The sequence below is a fragment of the Pyrus communis genome, chromosome 13, assembly GCF_963583255.1.
Source record: "Pyrus communis chromosome 13, drPyrComm1.1, whole genome shotgun sequence".
NCBI classification, from domain to species: domain Eukaryota; kingdom Viridiplantae; phylum Streptophyta; class Magnoliopsida; order Rosales; family Rosaceae; genus Pyrus; species Pyrus communis.
The window spans coordinates 15827567-15852994 of record NC_084815.1 but is presented as its reverse complement, the minus strand read 5'-3'; the positions used below and the strand labels follow the sequence as shown (position 1 = coordinate 15852994).

General features: G+C 35.9%; 2 protein-coding genes across 3 annotated transcripts; both read right to left on the bottom strand.

Moving 5' to 3' along the window:
- Positions 1-1057: 1057 nt before the first annotated feature.
- Positions 1058-1961, bottom strand: LOC137713299 (late embryogenesis abundant protein At1g64065-like). The gene has a single exon (XM_068452583.1). The coding sequence runs from the start codon at positions 1793-1795 to the stop codon at positions 1247-1249; it is 549 nt and encodes a 182-aa protein (XP_068308684.1). The 5' UTR covers positions 1796-1961; the 3' UTR covers positions 1058-1246.
- Positions 1962-14890: 12929 nt separating this feature from the next.
- On the bottom strand, positions 14891-24896 carry LOC137712741 (respiratory burst oxidase homolog protein A-like). Of its 2 annotated transcripts, XM_068451891.1 has the most exons (15): positions 23893-24896; positions 23528-23687; positions 23289-23337; positions 22482-22595; positions 20899-21321; positions 17979-18365; positions 17775-17870; positions 17533-17648; positions 17237-17404; positions 17002-17161; positions 16659-16856; positions 16433-16561; positions 15971-16049; positions 15803-15874; positions 14891-15420 (listed from the first exon to the last, which is right to left on the bottom strand). In XM_068451891.1, the coding sequence occupies exons 1-15, from the start codon at positions 24581-24583 to the stop codon at positions 15386-15388; spliced, it is 2877 nt and encodes a 958-aa protein (XP_068307992.1). In that variant the 5' UTR covers positions 24584-24896; the 3' UTR covers positions 14891-15385. The 2 variants fall into 2 exon arrangements, with proteins under 2 accessions (XP_068307992.1, XP_068307991.1); XM_068451890.1 differs by having other exon boundaries at positions 14891-15874.
- Positions 24897-25428: the final 532 nt, after the last annotated feature.

The window sequence follows — 25428 nt, the reverse complement described above, 5'->3', positions numbered from 1 at the left end:
TTTATCGTAAGATATCATAACTTGGTGGTTCTCAACAAATACCCTAGAACCACTCCATCATCAGAGTCCTAACAAGATTGTACAATCCATCTCCACTTGAGCACTCCAGCCGGAATGGGCATCATAGGCACCCACGTCATGCTCAACAACCACCACTCATATCCCAATCATACCAGTCCCTTCCCAACTGCCCAAATGGGCATCATAGGCACCCCACTCCGACCTGTTCTATGTACGTTCTTAGTGGAATCTTAATAAATTCTTGCTACTATAAAAAAAAGTCCTCCATTTTTTTTTTAAATTTCTTTATAAAATGTTACCTGCTTTGGTGGCCTTCCAATTAAATTATGCTTGGCAGCAGCCAGCAGTGCCAAATTGCCAATTGCCAATTGCCAGTTTCGTATTTGGCGGCCTCAATATCTTAAGGAGATTAAAATGGGTATAAAGAAACCCGTAATATGCACATTTAAAAGAAGACCGATACGACACATCCTTGTTTTTTCTAATGCTACAAATAAGGTCCTACCTTAATTAAATTATCTTAGGAAGCAAAGTTACATATATTTCTGGACATTAATTACAATAGATGTTTATTTCCAATTCAACGTCCATTTACATTTGGGTTATATTTTTGTTACATTTTGCTTAGGAATATGTATGATATTCATTAAGATAAAAAGAACACGTACAAGATAGATACTACATAAAGAATGGGATTAATTGAATCATGATGAGACTTTTAACCGGAGTTCAAAGAAATAGACCAACATTACATCAACTAACCCTTAACGATTCATGATCTTTACATTTTTTTCACACCAATTTCCCTTTGGCTTACCACAGAAACAGAAGGGCTTTCATTTACTCACTTAAGCATGCTTGAATTCATTTTTCTACAAAAAGACTTTAATTAATCTTTAAAAAGTACTAGTTTTCTATTGTTAAAATAAAGTACTTGATTATTGTGCTTGCTATTGTTGCCTTCCATTACCCACAAAAAAAAAAAATCACAAATTAATCTCAACACCAAATGAATACGAATATAAAAGAATGTATATATAATCAATAGAACTCAACAATCCGAAAGGCATTACAAAGTACAGGATCCAAAAGCTTAAAAAAAAAAATTAACTATATAAAAAAAAACACTGAAACAAAAGAGAGAGACTCAATAAAGTCCTCCCAGGAAAAATAAATATATCACAATGAACGAAACTAACCAAACCAAAACCAAATAAAATTTTGATCACTTGCACTTCAAATCCTGGATAGCACGGGTGGTCAAATTAACTGACATGCTGCAGCTCATTTTGCCAGACTTGTTCTTCTTGATAATCTTCATCAATTCAACCTTTCCCTTCAAGGTAGCCTCACTAGTCAGAGGCACAACACCTGAGTTGATGTCATTGCCAAGGTTTGTGGATCCTGAAAGCTTGTCGGTGTTAATGCTAATGTTAACACCGGTTCTCCGAGTCGATCGAGCTTTGGCTTTTCCCTGAGGAATATCAGCAGTACCAATTGCCTGTTCACCGTAGTAGATTGTGACAGTGCTGTTTTGATATTTGAAATGACCGAAGTTTGTGTTCTTCACTGCAAATTCGGTTACCAAATTCAAACTCAAAGATGAGTTGGAGCCTGTGGAGCTGAAATTATCTGCAGTAATTGTGCCAAATCTGACTTTTGGACCCTTGACTTTCATCACGGTAAGTGCAAAGGCTGTGATAACTATGATCTGAAACACAATGAAAATAGCAACATATGCTAGGCACTTCTTGTTCTTCCCGTCTCCTTTCATTGTGTATGAAAAAAATGGATGATGATTGTTTTTTTGTGTTTGTAATAAAGGAAACCCTAGTTTTTCTTTGCTCTTGGTTTGGTACGTATCAAAGAATTGTAAAAGGCTCTAAGGAGTTGAATGAGTAGAATGACTTGAAATCACAGAGCTGCAGTATTTATAAATTCTTGTGGTGTCAGATACGATAAAATGTTTATGAAATTCAAGTGGAGACGTAGGATTTTTATTGTATTTATTTCTTGCTATCTTTGATTTTTTCTTTGTTGATATTTCAAAACGTGTTTGGAAGACTTTCGAGTATCTGACCAACATTGTACAAGCCTACAATTTCACTGAAGCTTCTGTGAAATATCTCAACCGTTAAACCTATCAATTTTTCTTTTTCTTCTTCTAGATGAAAGAATTTGAGGATACCTAAAGTCTATTCCTCATTTGCAACGAATTTCTAAAACAAACATGTGGACAACATAAATAGGGTAACATGGCGAGCGTGTGATCATTGGATTTCACACGTTGGACAACCTAATTTGATAGGACGAAGAAAGCTAGAGTTTCATCATAAAATTAATTGACAACATGTAAAGTATCCAAACTATATATAAGCACATATAAAGCCCTTTATCTCATCAATATGAAATTCATTCTCAACATTCTAGGACTATCATGTTCTTTTCAATAGAGTAGTGTCGTGAGAATCCAAGAATTTTGTGGTGTCAAACATTGCCTTACTATCCCCTTAGTTTTAACTATTTATCCTATCAATGAAAGGTAATTTCTCGATTTATAGGATTGCTTATTGTACATTAAAATGGACCAATTATTAGTAAATTTCTTTTTAATTTAGTCGTGTTGAGTGAAATCATAATTACCAACATAACTTTAGTCTTATAATGTAAATTGATAAGGGCGATGCTAGGGATAAAAAATTTGCAAACTAAATGATGTGTTACTAATAGGAACAAGTATGTTCATTAACGTTTAAGTAATAAACTAAGGGAATTGTTATTAGCACTCCAAAAATATCATTCTACACTCCAAACTATCTATATTAGGAAAGAAAAATACACTTTTAAGGAGTGTAGAATGAGATTTTTGGAGTGCCAATAACAATTCCCTAAACTAATCATCAACTTTCATATCTTTTAATTTTCAAAATTGTGTCTACAAATCTAATCTATTTAACATTACCTAATCGATAATTAACAACATGAAGTTAACATGAAATCATTTCGAATTATTTTTAGGCCTATAACTTTTTAACCAGATTGGTTGGAGATGGCCTTACGTGCCCTTTCTTATCCTAAGTTTCAGTGTTTGAGAGAGTGACTAGTCGTGGATTTAAAAATGATAGAGTTTAATATTTGTCAAGTGGGGGCATTTCTCACGTAAAGATTAGATACTACCTATTCTTGTCTTCTGGAAGAGAAAGACACCTTCCGAGTAATACAGTTAACGACTTTAACGTGTGGCGTGCCTAATTACAAGATACATAATCTTCTTTTATAAATAAAGGCGACTGACTCATCAACTCAAGGCTGTCATGTTGGAAATGTCCGTGTGAGACCCACTTCATGAGACCCACTTAATGGACAAAAAACCGGGGGTTGCGCTTATCAACACACACACTTTTATATATATATATATATATATCATATGAAGCAGCAGCCTTTATAGACTCAACACAAAGTTAATTTAGAGACTATAGTACGGATTGTAGGGTCCACTTGTTGAGTTGAATTGCATTTGTGCTGCTTGCTAACTATACAAACAACAAAGGAACCTCTCATGATCCTGACCGTATAAACCCTAAATTAGAGCATCATTACTAACGACGCACATCAAAAGTAACCTTTCGTACTCCTTATAGTATAAACCTTAAATTAGAGGGATTTCCATAATTACGAAATTTGAGGACTCATTTCGGTCATCTTCAACTGAAAGAGGATTAGAGGGCTCGTTTTAGTCCTATAGCCCTCCAAGAAATTACTATTTTAATGAACAGTATCAGATCATATTTCTTACCATCTCCAATCGAGAGGCCAGAGAGTCATATGCTAAACATAGTCCTGTGACAAAAAATCATCTCCAACCGAGAGGACCAAAGGGCCGTAGGCCAAACATAATTAATTATTTTAATTTAAAAACTACAACTTAAATTTAAAGTCCATAATCATCATCATCATCATCCGCCATTGTAGAATTATAGTTGGAGGTAAACAACTCCCGGGCCATAATATCCCTCTTTTTTCTATCAAAATAGGCCTTACTCATTGGAGTGTAGTCCGAAGTGTTCCTTTGCATATTGTTGTCATCCATCTCTTCTTGTATTTGTTTGGCCCGTTCTTCGTACCTACGGTTCTTTTCTTCCACGACAATGGCATTTTGCTCCGCCATTAATCGCAAAGAGGCCACCATTTCCTGTTGAAAGGTGTAATCATCCTTTGCCTTGCCCTTTTCCTTCAATTTTCGGGCCTTGTTTCGTCCCATAGCCCCTTTCCTTCAATTTGCTACCCTTGTTTCTTGAATCGTAGGAGATCCATCTTCATCCCCATCTACAGTTGAGGATGCATTTCCGAACACCAGTGTAGGACCAACTCTTTGTTGAGGTGGCTCTTCAAATAACACCCACCCTTTACAAATTTCCCAACAACCATGATGATTAAAGGGTTTTAAGTTGTCATTCATATACAATTCCTTCACTTGGCATACCTAGAAAATATAATTACAAAAAGTAAAGGAAATTAATTTATGAAATTAAATGTAATATAATTAAATATTTAAAATAAATTGTGAAAACACTTACTTCGTCGTATTAATTGACGACACTTTCATGTCTGCTTACGGCCTGTAACAGTGCTTGATGCCATTTATTCAAACTTGGATGAAGATGTTTCTTCCATCTTGAAGAACAATTCTCGTTGTTTCAAGCTAGTATTCGGTGGAGTGGTGCTTTTGTAGAACTCATAGTATTTTTTGGACGTACAAGTCCCAACACCTTCATTTGTTTGAGAACTCCCCCTCACACTATCTTCCGGGACCTATCTATAAGCCCTGCAAAGAGCTTCATCTTCTTTTCGAGTCTAAGCCCTACCTTTCATTGCAGATGTGGCCATTTGAAAATTATTGAAAAAATTGAAGGAAAGATTATCGGAAGAGGTAAGAGAATAGAATGCGAAGAATTGAAATAAAATGAAGTAAGATAGTATGGAATGGTGAAAATTATATGAAAAATGATGTAGGAATGACTTAGGTACTTATAGGAAAAAGGAAAATGGGAATTTTTTAAAAAATTTTAAAAAAAAAAAATTTCAAGAAAAAAACAAAAATTCAAATCTAACGGTCACAGCTAGTTGGCGTCATGTTGACACCAAGTAGCTGTTGGATTCAAATGCTTGGGCTAGCCCTGGGCTTGTTGGCTGGCTCATTTGGGCCAGTTGGTGGGCCAGTTTTCCCTTTTTTGGCCCGATGGGGCCCATGAGCCATTTGGCCTAACCCATGGTTAGAGACGGTTTTCGTGTCATTTCAAGCTATTTTCGGCCCTCTGGCCGAATCGGTTAGAGATGGCCTTAGAAAGGCTTATTAACACACCCTGACTGAAATCTAGGCATGCTGGCCATCACGTGAGGGTGACGTAACCATGTGCACAGTGCGGAAGCTAAGAATAATAATAATAGTACGAACAAATAAAAATCAAACTACACACAGAGTAGTTAACATATAAGTGCAAGTGTAAGTGTGAAAAATAACATTCAGAGCACAGAAAACTAGTCCAGTCTAGAGGAACAAATACTAACTAAACACACCTAAAGGGGGTCCTACACTGGTGATAATTTGTCAGATATGCCGTGAATTCCTCGAGAGCCACCAAAAGAGCAAACCAAACTAGAACCTGGAGGGGCGCAAAACAGAAAGTGTGAGTGGACAAAACAAAGCTTTTCAAAATCATTTCATTATCAAAAGTTTTAACCCCTCGCCGTAAAACCTGTATAGTTTCCTAGAAAATAGAATATATACATATAAAGAAAACATGCTCAGAAATATGCCATGTCGAATGCCTCCACAAAAATGTAAGTAACCCAGGTAATGCCAAACAATGCAAATAATATATCAGCCAGAGTCACCTAACGTGACCTGTACGGCTGAATCTAAAGCTAAAATATCCAACTCACTAACTATACCTACACACGAGTCGGAACCACCTAAAGTGGTCTGTACCACAAGACTAGGTGTAAATAAATACGCTCAAGTGCTACGATCACGTGAAGACTGGGCAAATAATCGCGGGTCACCTACGAGTCGGAACCACCTAAAGTCATCTGTACGACAAGACTGTGCACCTAACTTGGATCCAAGATGAGTATGTGGTGTAGAAGGTGAACATCACGTGAAGGAATGTGCCATACTCTGGGCAGGAGCACTAACACCAGGGGTGCAGGTTATGAGCTCTCTACGTATCTCACATAACTACAAATCATCATCATAAACCATAACTTACCTGGCACTTACCTGTGCGTCCGCAGCACCAAACATACATATATGCAACTACTAATGCATAAATAAATAGGCAAACGCAATGCACGGCATTTAAAACATATAAACATTCCATATCATTTTCTGGGAAAAACCACAGTATATAGGTATATACGAAAAACCAAAAGCCCACTCACTGGCATGTGGAAGGGTCGTAACCCCCTTGTCTCGAGTGACTACGCTCGTTCTCGGGATAATTTCACCTATATGTGAAACAACACTTTCAAGCCCTGAAATTCACGAAATCTCGCCGGAGAAACTTCACAAAATCCGGCCAAACCTGCAACTCATGATCCCGACATCCAAATCCTTCCAACGAACCAACCCGAGCTTCCTAAGGATCTCACTAAGCTTCCTACAAGCTTCAAATTCCCTGAAATGGGTATGGTTGAACTTGTATAATCCTCACGAACACAAAGATATAGTTTTCCACCTCGATCTACAACGTTTTCACAGGTTTTGGTACTTGTTCGTGCGAAGAAGAAGAAGAAGAAGAAGAAGAAGAAGAAGAAGAAGAAGAAGAAGAGGGAGAGAGAGAAAGAGACACGAGACAGGGAAAGTATACGGGAAGGTGATAAGGATGAGAGTGTGTGTGTGGTCTAGATGCAACCAACAAGCCCACAAAACAAACACCCCAAAACGAAACATAACCACTAGGTGCAAAATCATCATTTCACACTTACGGTACGAATAATTGGGGACGAGCTGTCACACTTACAGTATAAACTCTAAATTCGAGATTTATATAATTTTATGTGATAATTTCATAGAAGGTTTTTTTTTTTTTTTTTTTTTTAACATTTTAAGTTAATTTAACTTCATGTTATTGTAATTTTTTTTTTTTTTTTTTTGTAAAAATTTCTACAAAAAATAAAGGAAAACTAATGAAAAATGGCTTCAAATTTTAACATTTTAATAAAAAAAAAACCATCCACTAACTTTATTTAATGATAAGGACAAAAGAATAAAAAAAATAAATAAATAAATAAAGAACGCAACTTGCGCTGGGCGTGTCCCCTATATAAACTGATACAACAAATCCTTCATGTTTTTGCTTGTTGCACGCACTATGGAAACTTAGATACCAATTATTTTGGAGTTGGTCAAAGCCCATGCCTTGCATAAACACACCCTCACCCACCCCCCTCCCCTTTCAATCTCCATTTTTTTCTCCCATTGTCAGTTACATTAATAGATTTTGATTTTGATTTTTTATTTTTGCTTAGAATAAGAAAATGACTTCAAATTGAATTGCATTCTCCAGTTTTATTTTTGTGGGGTTGTTTCCCAATAGTAGTCAAGAGGACAAGAGATTTTTCAATGTGCCCGAAACATGGTATGGTACACCACGTGTCTCTATACAAGTGGTGAGATTCTTGTGTTAAAAAATTAATAACATAAAAACTAAAATTTCCCACCACTTACATAATGACACTTGGTGTACCGCTTGTGTTACAAGCATAAGGAAAAAATTTCCCACAACTTAAATGGTATCCAGTATTTTAATTTGGTAATTGAAAAATAGCTCTTTAAATATAATTACTGAGAACATAATCTTCTCGAGGTTTTGATTTAAAGGATCACTTATGGGTTCATCATTTTTGGTGCAATGGTTGCTTTTACAGGACCAAACAGGGTCTAAGTTTCAAACCTTATGAAACTGAATCAAGAATTAGACTATATTTATAAAACTTGACCAATAAGTAGACACTATTTACGAAATTGGACCAATAAATTAAATGGATACTATTTATGAAACTGGACCAATAAGTAGACACTATTTATGAAACGAAACCAAGAATTAGGCACTATTTCTAAAACTAAACCAATAGGTGGAAACTATTTATGAAACTGGACAAAGAACTAGACATTATTTATGAAACATGACCAAGAACTAGGCACTAGTTATGAAAGTAAACCAATAACTATACACTATTTATGAAACCGGACCAAGAAAGGGACACTATTTATGAAAATACCATACACTATTTATGAAAGTAAACCAATAACTATACACTATTTATGAAACCGGACCAAGAAAGGGACACTATTTATGAAAATACCATACACTATTTAAGAAACTAGACCCAATAACTATGCACTATTTATGAAACATGACCAAGAATTAGGCATTATTTATGAAAGTAGACCAAGAACTATGAACATTTATGAAACTAGACCAATAAATAGTGTAGCGTCGTTTTCATAAATAGTGTTCAGTTTCATAAACAGTGACTGTGATGGATGCGCAGGGTCCTACGCATTAGGTATTTTTTTTTAAATTTTGTTTTTATCTTAAAATTGTGTCATTTTCATTAAAATTTAAGTTCTTTTGTCTTTTTTTATTTATTAAAATTTAAGGGTTTTTCATTAATTTTAATTCTTTTTCATTAAATAAAGTTATAGCATGGTTTTTGGTTAAAATAAACTTAGCCCAAACCCTTTTCACGAAAGTTTCCAAAAAATAATTCAAATTCCGACACCAACATTTTTTCCTTACTAAAGTTGGTGGGATGAAGCTCCACCATTGAATTCTAATGGTAGCTTTCAAAGTTTAATTCAAATAGTTGATCTTCAACGTTAAAAATGTGAAAAAACACCACAACACGTCTATATCGTTGAATGAAGCACATCAGCATAAATATTTAATAAAGCAGCATGTGCTGCGAGACACATGACTACAGTTACGTCAACATTTGTCTGGCCAGTAATGCAGCATTCTGCATGTGGATGGAGTAATGTACCAACTGCAAAGCAGCAAACACGTAGGTGGGACGAGTTTTCCACTCCCAATGCCTATTAAGCTCCACCAAATCCATCTAGGTGTTGTCCCTTATGTAAGGACTTGCCTCTGGTGAGTCTTTATACTTTAAGAGCTTAATTTCAGGTGCATTTGAAGGCCTTATTCCTCATTTTTAAAGTCTGTAAGGTGGTGATGATAGCTTTGAGGATAAGCATTGGAGATGCTTTTAGTCTTTCCATTTACAATTAATCATCATCATATCACTTCAACTTAATCAGTTAGTTATATGAATCACTATTTTAGTGAAAGCATATGTATTGATGAAGGATTTTTAAAATCTTTTTAGGGCCGAGTGTGGGACCATGATTTTCCAGGGTCGGAGTAAGAAGGATCGTTACCTTAGAATTTCGGTCACTGACTCAACAATTCCAATCGGATTGAGTTGCTTAAGTAGACCACGATGCCACAACATCTTACTGTGCTACGGAAAGGTAGGCAAAGTCCACCGACTTTACTAAGCTTGACCATTCTTATTACAAGATACGGAAACATGATCCGGCTAAGGTTAAATGAATTTCCTATATTCTTGAAGATTCCTACAATCTAGGGATTGGCATGCAACGTAAGAGGAAACAATATATATTCCTAGATATCCTATTGGATTATCCAGTTTAATACATATTCCATATTTTAAAAGGTCTTTCTCCGGACTAGTATAAATACCCTTGTTTAGGGCTTAACACTGGTAACAATCCTGTAACGCATAGTTATTCTTGCTCACTACTTGAGTATCAATATTGCTGACCAACTTAACCTTCGGAGAATGTTTGATTGGTATCCCACCAGTGCGCAAATTTGGCTCCAACAATTGGTGTTTTTCATTGAGATGTGAACTCATAGTCCTTTTACCAAATCAGTCTATTACACCATATCTACTGAAGATAACTCTGTGAACGTTGACACCAACACATAGGGTGGAAGCAATCAACTCCCAAATGCCTTTGTCGCTCCGGGTAACAGTGACGCTCCTACTGGTAAAGTTCCCCGCACCATAGACCAGATATGGGAAACCTTGTTAAGGATCACTACTTATGTCAACGATCTACAACTTCTCAGGCTTCTCAGGCTAAGAATCGTTCAAACTTTGTCGACTTCGAAAGGCACATGAAAGCCACAAAGTTTCTCCAAAAATAAGAGCTTGCCAACTCTATGGTTATTCCCAATCCCTTGGCTAGTCCTCCAATTTTACTTTCTTTAAATAAGGTGAGGGTCTAAGGCATAACTTAAGATGTTTATGATAATCCGCTCATGCCCTGCCCTCTCTAAAGAATACTCACGGAACTACTATGCAAACTTAAGTCCCTATCTTCGGTTTTGGAAGCTTGAATTCCATCACCCTTGATGGATAGCCGATTGTACCAATGCCTGTTTTTACCCCGGCAACACTGCTAAGTTGAACTCGCAAGCGGAACAACATGATGGCCGGAGTGTCAGTCAGACCATTTCATACAGGATCAGAGTTTAGCGTAACTTCGACCCCTTGGACACTACGATAGCCTTTTACTTGGAACTTCGGCACCTCGAATTTGACGATCGGATTCATCTGAAGAGTAAGGATGGCGCATGCCACTAAACCATGGTAACCTTAGGAATGCTCAAAGGGACGCTCGGAATCAACTCTCTAGCAAAGTTGTCAACAAGGCTAGAGATCCTATTTCTTTAACCATGGAATATGCACCTTATCCGAAAAAGTTTACTGAGCCCAGGTTAAAATACTTTTATGGAGAATTAGATCGAAACTACCACATTATGGATTACCGGAATGCTAAGAGTTGTATAACAACAATGACGTATGTTTTGGCAGAATGGTTTGACATAGTCGATGACATTACTGGCTAGGGTGACAGAGCTCAAAGGATGAACTTTGACTTGGATCAAGACATGAGGTTCGATCGGAAGAGGGATGGACATGATACTTCGCCTTATTCTCCCTGTTAGAATGACCAAAGAGGGCGCAAGGACAAGCCAGCTTCATCTACCAAAGCATTATGCTACCTTGAATACTACAATCAACAAAGTCTTCCACAACATTAAGGACAAACCTTTCCTTAAAAAGCCTAAACCTCTTCCTGATCATCTAGCTAAGAAGACACTAAATGAATACTGCTCTTTCCACCTATGCCACGACCACACTTTTCAAAATTACAGTACGTTCCATGATCATATCTATGATCTACTTGATCAGGAATATTGCTAGGTTGCTGGGAATTTGTGAATGACAAAGCCAACAAAGGGAAACCTAATGAAAAGAAAGGTCAAGGTAAGTCCAAGCAGTATGAACTCATGGACAAGGAGGAAGACCGACGACCAGCTAAAAAGTCAATCCTCAGCATCAATTTTATATGGGGAGCAAGAGCATTTGGCCAATGCCAAAGCACGTGAAAGCAAAGGAACCTACAACTTCGCACACACGGGTAGAGCTTCGATCACCAAAAGGTAGAATATCCCCAAGTCCAGATGTATTTCTAAAAATATGCAGTGGACTAGACGTGGTTTGATTCTTTGTTGACATGAGAAGTTATGTAGGTCATCAACCATAGATTCAGCCACAAAGAGCATCAACACCCGTCTATGCGTAGCCATGGAGAAGTATCTCCAAAGCTTGCCTATGTCCAGGCACTTTCGTCAAGATGAACCCTAATGTAAACGCACATTGCATCATATTTTCTTAGAACTATGTTTGAGATTTGATTCTCCAAGTTTGGAGATATGTAGGCAGTCTAAGATAGAAGCAATCACACCCCTCTCCCCCATCAAACCCCTATTCTTTTATAATAAGAATGTAGCTTGAATATCGCATGACTATTGTTTGTTATTTCCTTTCCATTTTTATTTTTTATAGTACAAGGAATACCCAACATCCCATATATCACATTGCTTTGAAAACTATACAAAGGTGCAAGTCTAAAAAATTTAAAAGTGTTTGTGTTAGAGGAGTCTCCTATAGCCCATTTCGTGGTGTTCCTGTTAGCAACTTATGAGGCTCAAGTCGTATTAAGCGCTATTACGCTTAGGAGGACAACAGACATTAGGACATGACCCTGTTGTTCGGCAACTTCCAGTGCACCATCCAACTTCTGGAAAATTTATGCAATCTAAGGGTTGTGGGTTACACACTCAAACCTGGGCTCTGCACCTTACTGGGAATAATCGAAAGAGCGATCCGAAAATCACCCGAGTAGTGGCTCTGAACTTTGACCCCGGAATACGATTACTTCTAAATGCATGATTTCTGATAAAAGTAGTATTTTTTTTCATGACAATAGTTCCCGATTAATGTATGACATGAACATATCTATGTTCGATAATTATAGTTCAATATGTGACCAGTTAGACAGGTACCATGTAAATCACCTTAATATGGTAAGGTGAGCTTATAAGTACACAATTCTTGCGTATGTCGTGATCATAGAAAAATCAATTATCAATTTCCAGAATCATGCAACTTTTAGCTATGAGTTACAAGAGCTGTCTCAAAACCTCCCGAAGTCAATCGGAGTGTTGAAAGTCCATAGCCCATTTAAAACAGGTTGAGCTAGAATTAAGCCTGTAAACCCGAAGCCCATTAAAGATTTTTTGTTTTCTTCTTTTTTCCTGTTTTTTGAGTTGGTGTGGAGTGGGGGTAGGTTATATCACATCTCATGTCGTTACAAAATTTTGCTAGTAAACTCCAATCTGCATATTGATTGTGTTATATTTGAAATGACTCTCATATTTTGTGAACTATATAAGTTTAGATTTGGAATCCTTAATTCTGATTTAAACTTTCCGCTCATAAATTTCATAGAGATTCCAAGGTTTAATATGTGAATATTATTATATGGAGCGTAGTTTCATAAAGAAAAGATATCCCAACCTTTACATTATAAGTTATTGTGTTGTCCCAAAGCTAAAGACTATGGCATCCAAAAAAGAATGAAGACTTCAATGGTTTAGCAAATAATCATATAAAATTAATTATAACGACCAAAGTGAATGAGATTGATAGAGATTAAAATTAATTATAATTTGGTACTTTACACTGGATGCCAAAATCTTCTAAAAGACATTTTCATATTATGTTTTTTTTTTTTTTTTTTCTATTCATGCATTCCAAGTTCGAAACTCCCCTCTACTATAATAGTTTCGAACCATCTCCTCTCTCCTTAGTAATAATAAAAAATTTAAATAAAAAAAATGTTTCTTTCATATGGATTGACCACAATGAAAAAAAAAAAAACCCATGAAATATGATCCCTATTTACAGGCAAAATTCCATTACTGCAAAGTAACCTTAAAAATAACTACACTGCATTTGCATGAGGTACAGATTGCTACAGAACCTCACTCCACCCCACAAAATAGATCGGCCCAAAGTCCACCCCAGTCTCTAGGCCGTCTTAGAATGGGCTGAGTGAGGAACCGGACTATCTGACGTCAGCCATGGCTGATTTCTTTTGTTAGAATCTCACCGTGGGCCACATGTCCACTTTTTGGGCTATTGAATTTCAACATTTTTGAAATCCAACGGTCCAGATTAATTAACTTAATAAAAAATATTTAAAAAAAAATTAAACGATTTTTTATTTATATAAATACCTAACCATCTTCTACAAAAATTGTACTTTCGGAAAATGACATGTGGCGTGACAAGATTGGTTAAAAATTCTATCCAAAATTAAAATTAAAAATAAAATTATTTTTTATTATTTCATAAAAAATTAGTAATATTTTAATACGAGTTGACTAGACTTTAGGCCAACTTATTTTTTAGTGGTGAAGATGCATTTGACCAATTACTGTTCAATCAAGTTAATTGCTATTCATTTAGGTGGATTTAATGAACTTTGAGCCAGCTCATTTTTTAAGAGTGGACTTACTCTGATTCGTGCCTGTATATTAACAGCCCAAAGTCGACACCGGAGTTATGTCGATCTTCATAGGTGCGTGGTGACATTCAACGTTGGATAGCATGTTTGTCACGTCCTGGACTTGGAATTAGTGACAAAACTCGAATTCGGAATGTGAGCTAAAATTAAATACGTATTATACAAAGAATACGAAAATAAAAACTATTATTTTTTTTACAACAATTTAATATATATATATATATATATTCATTTAAGTATTGTTACTTGTCAAGCTTGAACTACCGAGCTTTGATGAGCCAAATCCGGTGCGATCTTAAACTGTTTTGAGCCAATTTATAGCTCTAGTAATCAGTTACCATGAAATCCCCTGAATATGTTGAGTTAAAAATGATTTTCGTCGATTAAAGTTTGTATTCGTTCTATTTTACAAATTCTTTAGGTTTTTTTTTTTTTTTTTTCCCTTCTCTTATAATCATACAATTCTTGTGTTTGTTGTGATCATAGAAAAATCAATATCCACACTCATGCAACTTTTAGCCAACGTTTTTTTTTATTAGCACCTCACATATTATTTAGGCCACGTAAGATTTTAAAAAGAAAGCTATTTTCTGAATACATGCTAAATTAGTTTTAATGTGTATTTCAAAATTGTTTTACTTCAAGCTCTCAAAATCACTCTCACAACCATGCCATATGAAAATCTCCAAATTAATAAGATCAATATACAATGTAAACGTGATTGCATAATGAACTATCAAAGATGTCCAGAACAAACGAAAAATTTCTTATTATATCTCATGTCATTGCAAAATTTTGCTAGTAAACTCCAATTTGCATATTGATTGTGTTATATTTTGAATGACTCATATCTTGTGAACTATAAAAAGTTTAGATTTGGAATCTCAATTTCTGAATTAAAACTTTTACTCATGAATTTCTTAGAAAATACACTTATGTTGGTAACATAATTTCATAGAGAAAAGAGATTCCATATTATGTTTCTTTCATATGGATTGACCACAATGAAAAAAAAAGTATGATCCCCATTTACAGGCAAAATTTTATTACTGCAAAGTAACCTGAAAAGTAACTACAATGCATCTGCAAGTGGTCTTTCAGCCTGCATGGCAACTGCATCATCCACATATTCTAAAAGGATATTATCTGTGCCCACTTCACAAATGGAGGAGATCAATCACTCCAACAGACAAAGCCATCTCACTCCTCCACCTCCATAGTCCACGGAAAGAACCTTCTTCTGTTAACTTTTCCTTTTTCCAATCTGTCTTCATATGAATGCTTTCTTCCATTAACCCCCCATCCAAGTCAAATCATTACCAATTTGGTAAACTTCTCCATTGAAGCTGTATCGCACTCTAGCTTTACTAGGTCCCCAACAATGGCATTTTAGATCACCTTGTACATCTTACCACCTATCATATCTTTCCATGTGTACAAAAGCAGGATGAAAGCAGCAATCAAAATTTTCATAGTCCTCTCACTAACGAGAATATTTTTTTCTGGTTGTGGTTCTTTACATTATTTTATATGGCTAAATACTAGATAGAGAATATTTCTATAAGTATATATGTATGCACTTCAAATTTCTTTTTATTTCTTTTTTCTAGCCAAGACTGTACAAAATTCATTTTCTTATTTATATTGAATTAAGATTATTGCAAAATTTCTTACTCAGCAAGGAAGGAAGGTATTAGGAAGGGATATGGATTTGAATGGAGAAGCTAAAAGGCATGGTAGTTATATATAAGTATTTCCCCAGAGTGTTCTAAAAGTGTTCCTTGTGGAATTCGAACTTGGTTGAACCTTTTTGATTGAAGTCATAGCAAAGCTGGCTGAGTTCTTTTGCCAAAACTGGTGCTCCACAATAGAATACCCCTAATCCAATATTTGAACACGGTTAATTAGTAAAAGAATTAGGAGAAAGCAAGCAAATTCTGCTTATGTTTCATAGGGTTAAGAATATTGACTTACCTATCCTTGCATTAGAGTGTTTGGAGGAAGTTTTTGAGAAAACTTTCTTCCAATTAGGCCTTGCAAAATGGGTCCGCACCTAATTATATAAGAATGAAGAATAATAAGTACGGTTATTGTCACGACGATGATCCAGGGAAGTGCTCGCCACCTCGACGCTATACCCAAAAGGGACTAATGATGGGGTGCCACGGATACAACTAGCTAGTATCTTATTTATGAAATGAAAACAGAACCACAATGGACCATTTATCCACTCGGTTTTGGTGACTTAACAACATCCCAAGTGAATCATATGTAACGCAAAAGTTCCCAAGTTTATGTCATGGGAAGAAAAAGAAAATGACAAATTAAGGCATTGGTTGCAGCTTCGATGCCACAAAAATCTGTGGTGGAAAGAGCAATGCTTGAAAGGCCAGCATGCATGAGATGCTATAGAATAAAAGAGATCAAATATCTTACCCTTGTGCCAGACACAATGTCCACCCCATTCTTAGCATGGTTGAGAGCTTGAACCATGGTGATGAGTGTTGATCGAGCATCACCTTCCTCGTACACACTAGTCAAGTAGTTGTGCATCTCAATGACACCCTAAAAGTAAATAACAAATCATGACAATGTTATAAGTAACTTAATTATGGTCATCGATCTATATACCTAAGCAATTTCACGGAACATGTCTAATTACCCTTTGATCAAGCTCTGCAACTTCATTCATCACTCCCTTGAACCAATCAAATGAGCCTTGCTCCCTTGTTACCCAATAAAAGTAGGCATTAGTGGTCTTCAGTGGCTTTTTTCGTTTTGGATAAACCTTGTTGGGATTGGGAGAATCTATACTCCCAGAACCTAGTTCTGATGTTCTAATGAAATCTGAAACAGAATCCTGAAGAGAAGAAAGCAAATTTGTGAGTTCTCATTGATGCAAAGGACTTGGTGATCAAGAGACACAGATTTAGATGATAACATTGGGATAGTGAAATAGCAGTAACAATAAGCAGAATGGGTGCACAAGTTATACATATACTTACTGCCTGCTCTTCCATCTTGACAATATTGTTGAGCAGATCTTTTAAAATACTGATGAATGGCGTTGCACCGATTCCAAGTCCAACAAGCAGCAGGACATCATAATTCCGGTAGTCTTGGGCTGAGGCACCATAAGGCCCATCTATTAAAAGCTTGGGCAAACTGGTGCCCAGAAAATTGTGTTTAGATATCATACTAAAATTGAGAGCAAAATACTAATAATATCATGATATACACCTTGTCTTGGTTGTCTCATCAGCCCTTAGAAGACCACTCTTCCCAGCTAAGGAAGGCTCACAAGCTTCTGAGAAAACCCTCTTAAGCTCTTGCGTCCAGTCACCAAGCTGACGAATGTGAACACTAAGGTAGTCATCACCGGGAGCAGATGTAATCGAAAATGGGTGCCTGACATACATATTTTAACAAATTCACACTCAGAATGAGCAAATCAGAAACAACATCCATACAATAATTATAGGCAGGGGACTAAAATTGAGTATTTTTCATAAATGGGAATCACCATGGTGACTTACCACTCAAACGGAGAAACTGCTGGGCACTGTACAAACATGTACTGTCCACTCTTGTACTTAAACTGTTGTGGCTTCGACATTTGCAATGTGAGAACGTTTCCAGGATAAATAGCAACCTACAAGTTCAGGATTAATGTCTAATCAAATAAGTCATTAGGTTGCAATTTACTATCAAATAAGAATATATAAATTCTAGTTTTCTAACAACAGAAGTTGCGTATTAATGCCCTTTATATGATCACCTTCAGAAGACGGACGGTATAGAAGCCAGACCGGAAGATTCTCAAGATTCTTTCTCCAGCATATAGTAAAACAGGAACAGAAAGATACATCCAAGTCTGAAAAACATGAATATAACATTCTTTATTAAGCAACTTAGACATTATTAGCAACCCTACTTAATTGAAGATATATTTCTAATCAATTGAAGGATATCAAATGATTACCGTCTTTAGGTACCACGTGTGCACGAGATAGAGGAAAACGCCATGGATAATGAGCAAGACGTAGACAATAACAAAAAAGTGATGTGAATACCAGAAGGCATTGAAGCCAGTGAGCCTATTGAAGGGCTTGGGAAGCTTAACGAGGTTACGCCTGAACCACCGTGTAGCGAGTGTGAAAGCAATAATCATGCATATCAACATAATAATTCCAGTCAGCCCCTCTGGCCCTTTAATCAAATCTAGATAGCTGGGTTTATGCTTTCCAAAGTCGTGAAGCAAATACTTCTTGTAGACTGATTCGGAAACCTTTATAAGCCTCGGAAAATCACAAGCGAGATGGTTCCCAGCATGGAGAATGACACCAACTACAATGGCCGCAGCAATTGTCTGCAAAGGTTATCAAAGGAATGCACATTTCAGACGGATGTCACATATTATCACCCATCTCATATCACGAATTGAGTTTAATTAGTCAGGGATTTAGGTAACAAGATTAATCAAAAAATTCGGGACCTCCACAAACCAAGGACACTTTCATTCTCGCTGTTAAACAGTCTCACTTTGATGCGTCATGTTTTTATACATGAAAAAAATATCTATCACAATAAGGCACATTGCATTTACGATTATACTGTAGAGAACCAAACTGCAGAGGAAATCATCCGCAATTACCTAAACCAGAATATATTCCAGTGAGTTTCCCTCACCTAAACCCTACACTTGAACTATATTGACATAAAAAAAATTAAAAAAAAATAATTTATTACTTCTAAAAATTAATTTAATACTTCTACTATAATAGTTTTGGCACCTCATAGGACGGTTACAATATCACCAATAGATAGATTTAGGTGACCATTTCGGATCCTGAACAAGTGATGATATTTGCACAACCGGCCGTATTAATAATACTTATAGCACGTGATATTTCGCCAACATTTGCTGCCTAGTCTCTGGATTTGGATCATCTCCAGATCCCCTCACTAGGGATCTTGGTGATCAATGCATAAGGATCGTTTATCAAAGATCGTGCGGCCACAATTAAATGCTTTTTATATTTCTAAAAAGTAAAACAACCTTGTTTTATGTGAAAAACATTTAATTGTGACTGCACGATCTTTGATGAACGATCCTTATGCATTGATCCTCGGGATCGCCAATGAGGGGATCCAGTGAGGATCCAAATCCATAGTTTCTGGATGAAGCTAGTGTTTTCCAATGGCTAATTTGAGATTGAGGTGCTTTAAAAAAAAAAACACAGCTTATTAAAAAAAAATCTAGAAAACCAAATATGTTTGGTAAAACAAAAAAAAAAGTGTTTTTTTTAAAAGAATTACGGTCAATGACGATACAAAGCATAGAAAAACAGAAGTAGGGTCTACCATGCTTTTAAAAAGGATTTTTTTCTCTTTTTTCAAAGCATAGTCAATAACATCCATTCAATGAAATTTTCAAATTGCAAGTAAACCCCTGCATATTTTACAAAATTACAATTTTTGCCCCTGCATTATTCTCTTTAACAATTATTATATCACATTAAATACCATATTATTTTTTAGTCACTTAACATATACACAACAATTTTATATAAAAGTTTTCAAAAACCTAGATGTTGTTTATTTTTTATTTTGTTGAAATCATTTTTACAAAAAATGTTTATCAATCACTTAACAACTTTATTTTACAACTATTTATTCTCATAATACAACAGAAGTATTTTTTTTTTTTTTTAAAGCGCAACAATTCCAAACTAGCCCTAAAACTTACATTGGCCTAAATTTTATCAAGTTTACCTTTAGTTGCAGGTGTGAAGTTATATAGAGACGTTCATGTGAAATCGATCAAGTAATTGCCTTACAAAAATTCTTTTGTTATAAAAAAGGGGAACAGCTAGTGGCTTCGTCACAACAGTCATTCTTTTTAGGATTGTGAAGACTTACAAAAACATTTTAACTTCTTCTAACTAGGGATGGCAATTCTAACCGTTAAACTCGATAACCGTCCGAACGGATTGAATTTGGGTATGAGGAAAAACCATGAATATTATTCGGTTATGGTTTTGGATATGGTTATAGGAATCCCCAATCCGTATCCGTATCCGTCTTCGAATCTGAACCAAATAATATATAATATAATTATTCATAATACTAAAGTATTAAAGTACACACACACACATGTGTATATTCATTATTCACCAAATCCCTGTAAATACAAAAATTACATTATGTGAGTTGTATTTTATGGGAAAGTTCATAAGTTTTGATATGAATCAAAATCTATGAGAATTCAATGGTACTTATGGGAGATATCAAAGATTAGCCAACATTATCAATGTTTAACTTTAGTTTTTATGCTCCACAAGATTCATTCATTAAATCATTTTATACATCAAATATTTAATGACGAAATTAATATTTACTAAATTATCATGCGTCAATTGAATGAATATATTTTTTTGTATCGACAAAGATGGATATAACCGTTAACCGATGGGGAATCCGTTATCCAGTGGGTATGGTTATGGATAATACCCAATGATTAATTTGTGGTTATGGATATGATTAATTTTCATGGTTATAGGGATGAATATAGTATTTTCATCTCCAAACCGAACTGTTACCATCCCTACTTCTAACTATCATCGTGTGAGTCACGGCTTACAAAAACTCTAAACTTCTGTACAATCATACTAAAAAATATTTAACAAATATGCTATATTTTCTAGGGAATTGTTATTGGTACTTAAAAAATCTCTTTTACACTCCAAACTTTTTATATTTGGAAAGAAAAATATACTTGTAAGGAGTGTATAATTAGATTTTTGGAGTGTCAATAACATTTCTTATTTTCTAAATGGGTCCGAAGATAAGTGGGACCAAGGTATGAAATAAGGAAAGATGATTGTCATGCACGTGTGTACCTTGTGGAAGTTGATGTTGTCGTCAAAAGGCACAAAGAAGCCAAGCCTGGTGGACCTGAGCCGAGTGATGGTGTTTCTACAAACAGGCAACAGCACAAGAGCCATGTTGAATTTCAAGGTCTCGCCAGCACCTTTGGCCGTGAGAAGGCAATAACCCATTATCTGAAAAGCACTTTTTTGCTTGTACTGTATGAATTTCCATGTGAAGAGCCCAATCATAATGCAAAACCACAATGTCAAAACCCAGACTCTCCTCCAATTTTCCTGCAAATAATAGATTAAGTTGGTGCTCATTTTGCGTATTGGACTTCTCCTTCTCAGCCCTTGGAGGCTCTGGCTTAGGGCTTGGCTCGTGAAGCTTAGTGCTTGGCTGTAGTTTAAGTACGTATCTTTTTGTAGTAGAAGCGTCTCCAATTGCCATAACTGCATCAACATTTTCACTGTCGTCATCATCATCCACGTTATAAACAACAAAATCATCAGAGATAAATTTTTTTTCCCAGACAAAGTTAGAACTCGAACCCAGTCCGATAGCAAAACCATACCACTTTGGACAAACTCTTAAGATATTGAAGATGATGGAAAAGGATCCTCGCTGGATCATTTTCTTAGGGATCTTATGAATTCCTTGATCTTATCCGTTAATTGTATATCGTGCGGTTAGAAATTATTTTAAAATTTAAAATTTAAAATTAAATACGAATAATACCTAACGAAAACTGATCGCACGATATTAGATGAATAGATGAGATTATGAAATCCCTGAAAGAATCCAGCGAGGATCCTTTTCCAAAGATGACTACCATGCAATGCAAGAAAGATTTCAGAAATGTGCACGATGTCAACTGATAACCCCACACGCGTGCCTACGTGTTTGAGTGAGAATTAAGCATAGAAGTAGAAGGTCCACGCGCGAACATAACTACGTGTGAATGTAAGAATGGCACTCGCGCCAAGTGTAGTAGGTGAGGATTATTTCAACGTGTATTATTAAATTACGTTAACATCATCACAAGATTATGACGTTTAATAGTCACATCTTTTTCAATCATTCGAATATCTCCTCTAAGTTTGGTTTAGTTAAATATTTTTCTGTATTTAGATGTAAATAAAAGAGTAGTGTTTTTTTTAAGATAAAAGAAAGGTGTTTGAAGCAGTCATGAAATGCTTTATAGAATGGAAAAGATGCATGGTTGGATGACGTATTTAATTACCAGCTTAGGAAAAAATTTCACTACCTTTTCCTTTGGAATTATTCATCAACTATTTTTCGACCTTATTGATGCAAATTTTCATAGGAAAACAAAATCATGTCTGAATCAGCAATTAATAGCAGCTACATAATTGACGTCCTATTTATAATTCAAGTAATTTTCTTTTGATTATTCATATATCATTTTCCATTACAAAGTACAGTAAAAGTCGTACTACAAACAAAGACAGACTCCAAGATTTGGAATTTAATAATCTCTACGCTTATGGCTATCTAGAAATACATATATACAAGAGAAAAAAAAGTCCAACTAGAAGTTGTGCCGCACAAAGAAATTATATTTAGATATAACTAGGCAATTGGGGCCTACCTCAATGTAGCCAAGTCTTTCAGGATCCAACTCTTCCATGATCAAAGCTGCATATTCCTCTGCTTGTTCCTTCAATCTTGATAGCTTGTTTGCAGAAGCACTCAACATGATGATCTAACCATTAGAAATAAAATAAATACCAAATAAAATAAGAATTCTTTTTGGTAAAAAATAAAATAAGAATTTAAATCTTAATTTTCCAATCATCTCTTAATGTAGATAATACATTTGTTAAAAAAGAAATCTAAATTTTCCAGCCAACACTGACTTGATAGTTCACATTAATTAAAATTTTCCAAACGACGACCAAATTACTTACCGCCAGAAATTGACTTAAAAACCCTCACCAACCCCATTGAAAACGATTAGACCATACCCAGAAATTTGGTAAGATCAGAGAATTTGAGATGCCATGCGTCCAATCTCAAACTCACAAAAATGTAAAGTCGTTTGTGCACTAGTTATCCCAACTAATAATGGAAAAAGATGCGTATGAACCAAGAAAAATGAGACATTTTAATCAATTCCTTTATTAAGTATTTGTTTAATTTAATTGTGGTAGTTAGTTTTGGAATTTTCATGGATTTATGGTCACCCAATCTTGCCTACCATGAATTATAATAAAGCAAATGACACCGTGTAGGCCATAAAAATATGAAACCACCAGAAGCTTATGCATGACTTGTCTGTTAGAGAGCTCAAATTTCTTGATGATTTAGGTCGGTGCGTAGTTAGGCTAATTCATGAACATCATGTATGTTATTATTTTAACATATATAAAATAAAAATATAATAAAATAAAAATACCTCTTTTACTTCTTCTTCTGTAATTCGACCGTCGTCATTCTTGTCCACCCTGTTGGAATATATAAAAATGAATTAAAATATTTACATATAAGTTTGAACATATCAGAAAAGTGAAATATGACATCGGCGATTTGGCCGTATTTGTCCAAGTGTCTGCTTTAAATGAATATACAATTCAGGTTAAGGAAACAATTGACGAGCAATAATTGTAATTAGTTAATTAATTAATTAATGCCTACATGTCGAAGAAGATCTGGAGCCTCGAATCGAAACTTTGATCGGAAATTTGGGACCAAAACTCATAGAGCTCGTCCTTGCTGATTTTCTCAACCTTCAGTCTGCGTCTTCGACCCAACGCATCGAACAACTCCAACGCAAACTCCTTCGAATCTCTCATTCCTAAAAAAGAACAATCAAACGAAAACAACGCACATACAAAAATCAATAATGTACCAAAATTAACATAGTAATATTACAGAAGGCAGCAAACTGCCCGATCATTTTTTTTATCGCTTATTTTTTGAAACACGAATCTTTTTAACAAAATTCTTAGTTGAATATATAATGTGCATATGAGTTGAAGTAGTTTTAGTAGTAGAAGTACCGATGCATTGAGGGAAATCTGCGCGGAAGAGATGGCCGTCTTTGGTGAGCTTGTTGAAATTGGTCTCCACTTCGTTCCAAGCATCGACGCCATTGGTCTTCGTACTATTATAGTTACCAATGAACCTTAATCCCCGAAGCGCTTTCTCAGCGCCGGAGCGAGTGCGATCGAGCTGTGCTCGCTGCCGCCTCAGAGCGCGAGCGGCCAGCGCCAAGTCAAACGCACCGCCTCCGCCGCCACCGGCTGATGCATTCGGAGAAGTTGAAGCGGAGAGAACTCTCGAGCTGTGGCTTTGGCTCCACGAAAACCTCCTCAGCTCGGCCTTGAGCTCTTGTGAAAATTGCTTCGCTTTGGCCAAGGCCTCTGCTTTGAGCTCCTGAGAGAATTGCCGTATCCGATTGTTGGACGAGCTTCTCCGTATCGGGGATGGCGACCAAGAAGCTGAAGCCAACGTCGGAGTTTCATTTCCGGCTCCTGTGAGGTCATCGATGTGAATGACGGTGGTGGGCTCGACGCTGCGGAGGACAATCGTGTTGTCATCTTGTAAGTCGAGAGTTACCTCGACGAACTCCTGATCCCTGGAGTTGGAGTCGTCGGTCATTGCCGGAGATGATGATCCGTCGCTGACCATGGACCTCTCTGGGACGGAGTCCGAAGCCCATCGGCGCTCGTGCCTCGGATGAGCCCTCATTGATAAAGAAAACAGAAAGATTTGTATATAATTTAAAGATGAGTAGGTGGTGGTAGTGGTGGTGTTTATAAGATTTGTGAAAATGAAGAGGTGAGGAGGGTGATGAGTGAGTTTTGTTTTGTTTTATTTTATTTATTTTTTTTAAAAAAAAAAAAAGAAAAAAAAGAACAAAAGAGTGAAGTCGTCGTCGAACGCGGTTTGCTCGGAATCTCAGGGAAAAGACGTACGCGGAGCGCAGCAATTAGACAGAGGAAAAAGAGAGAAGCAGACAGCTTTGGAGCAGAGAGGGTAAGAGAGGCAAAAGGACCTAATACTCCCCGCGAGGGACAATACAATACAAAAACACAACCACAGATATATGGAATACACGTACACGTTTATGTCTACTTTTATTTGTTTATCTTATTTAAATTGAATTTGGATGTGGTTGCGGTTTGTTTCAACGTGTTACACGTATCGTCTGTAATGGTGATTTGTTACACTACCAAAAAAAAAAAAAAAAGGTTTAAGAAAACAATTGATTGGTTCCCTTTTCAATTTCATTGAGCACATATATGTATTTGTGTTTTTAAGTTCCATTGAGCATAAAATTATCTCAAATGTGCATTCTGAACAAAAAGACACATTAAATTGTGTCTACAAAATGGTGTATTGTGCCTATCAAAATTTGAATACAAAAATTTGTTTTACTTTTTATGGATATTAGTAAGTATAATTTTTTATTAATTTATGAACGCACAAAAAACAGTTTTGTGCCCTTTAATTTGGAAAGGGATCCTCTCCAGATCCCTTCCACCTAATTTTCATGACCCACAAATCTGGGCTCTTGAAATTTGATCGAACGG

Excerpts from the sequence above, each read along its gene's own strand:
- LOC137712741 (XM_068451890.1), bottom strand. The coding sequence starts at position 24,583 with ATGAGGGCTCATCCGAGGCACGAGCGCCGATGGGCTTCGGACTCCGTC. Across the intron at positions 16,050-16,432 it reads ACATTGTGTCTGGCACAAGG|GTGCGGACCCATTTTGCAAG; the intron begins GTAAGATATTTG and ends TTATATAATTAG. Across the intron at positions 15,875-15,970 it reads ACACTCTAATGCAAGGATAG|GGGTATTCTATTGTGGAGCA; the intron begins GTAAGTCAATAT and ends ATATTGGATTAG.
- LOC137713299 (XM_068452583.1), bottom strand. The coding sequence starts at position 1,795 with ATGAAAGGAGACGGGAAGAACAAGAAGTGCCTAGCATATGTTGCTATT.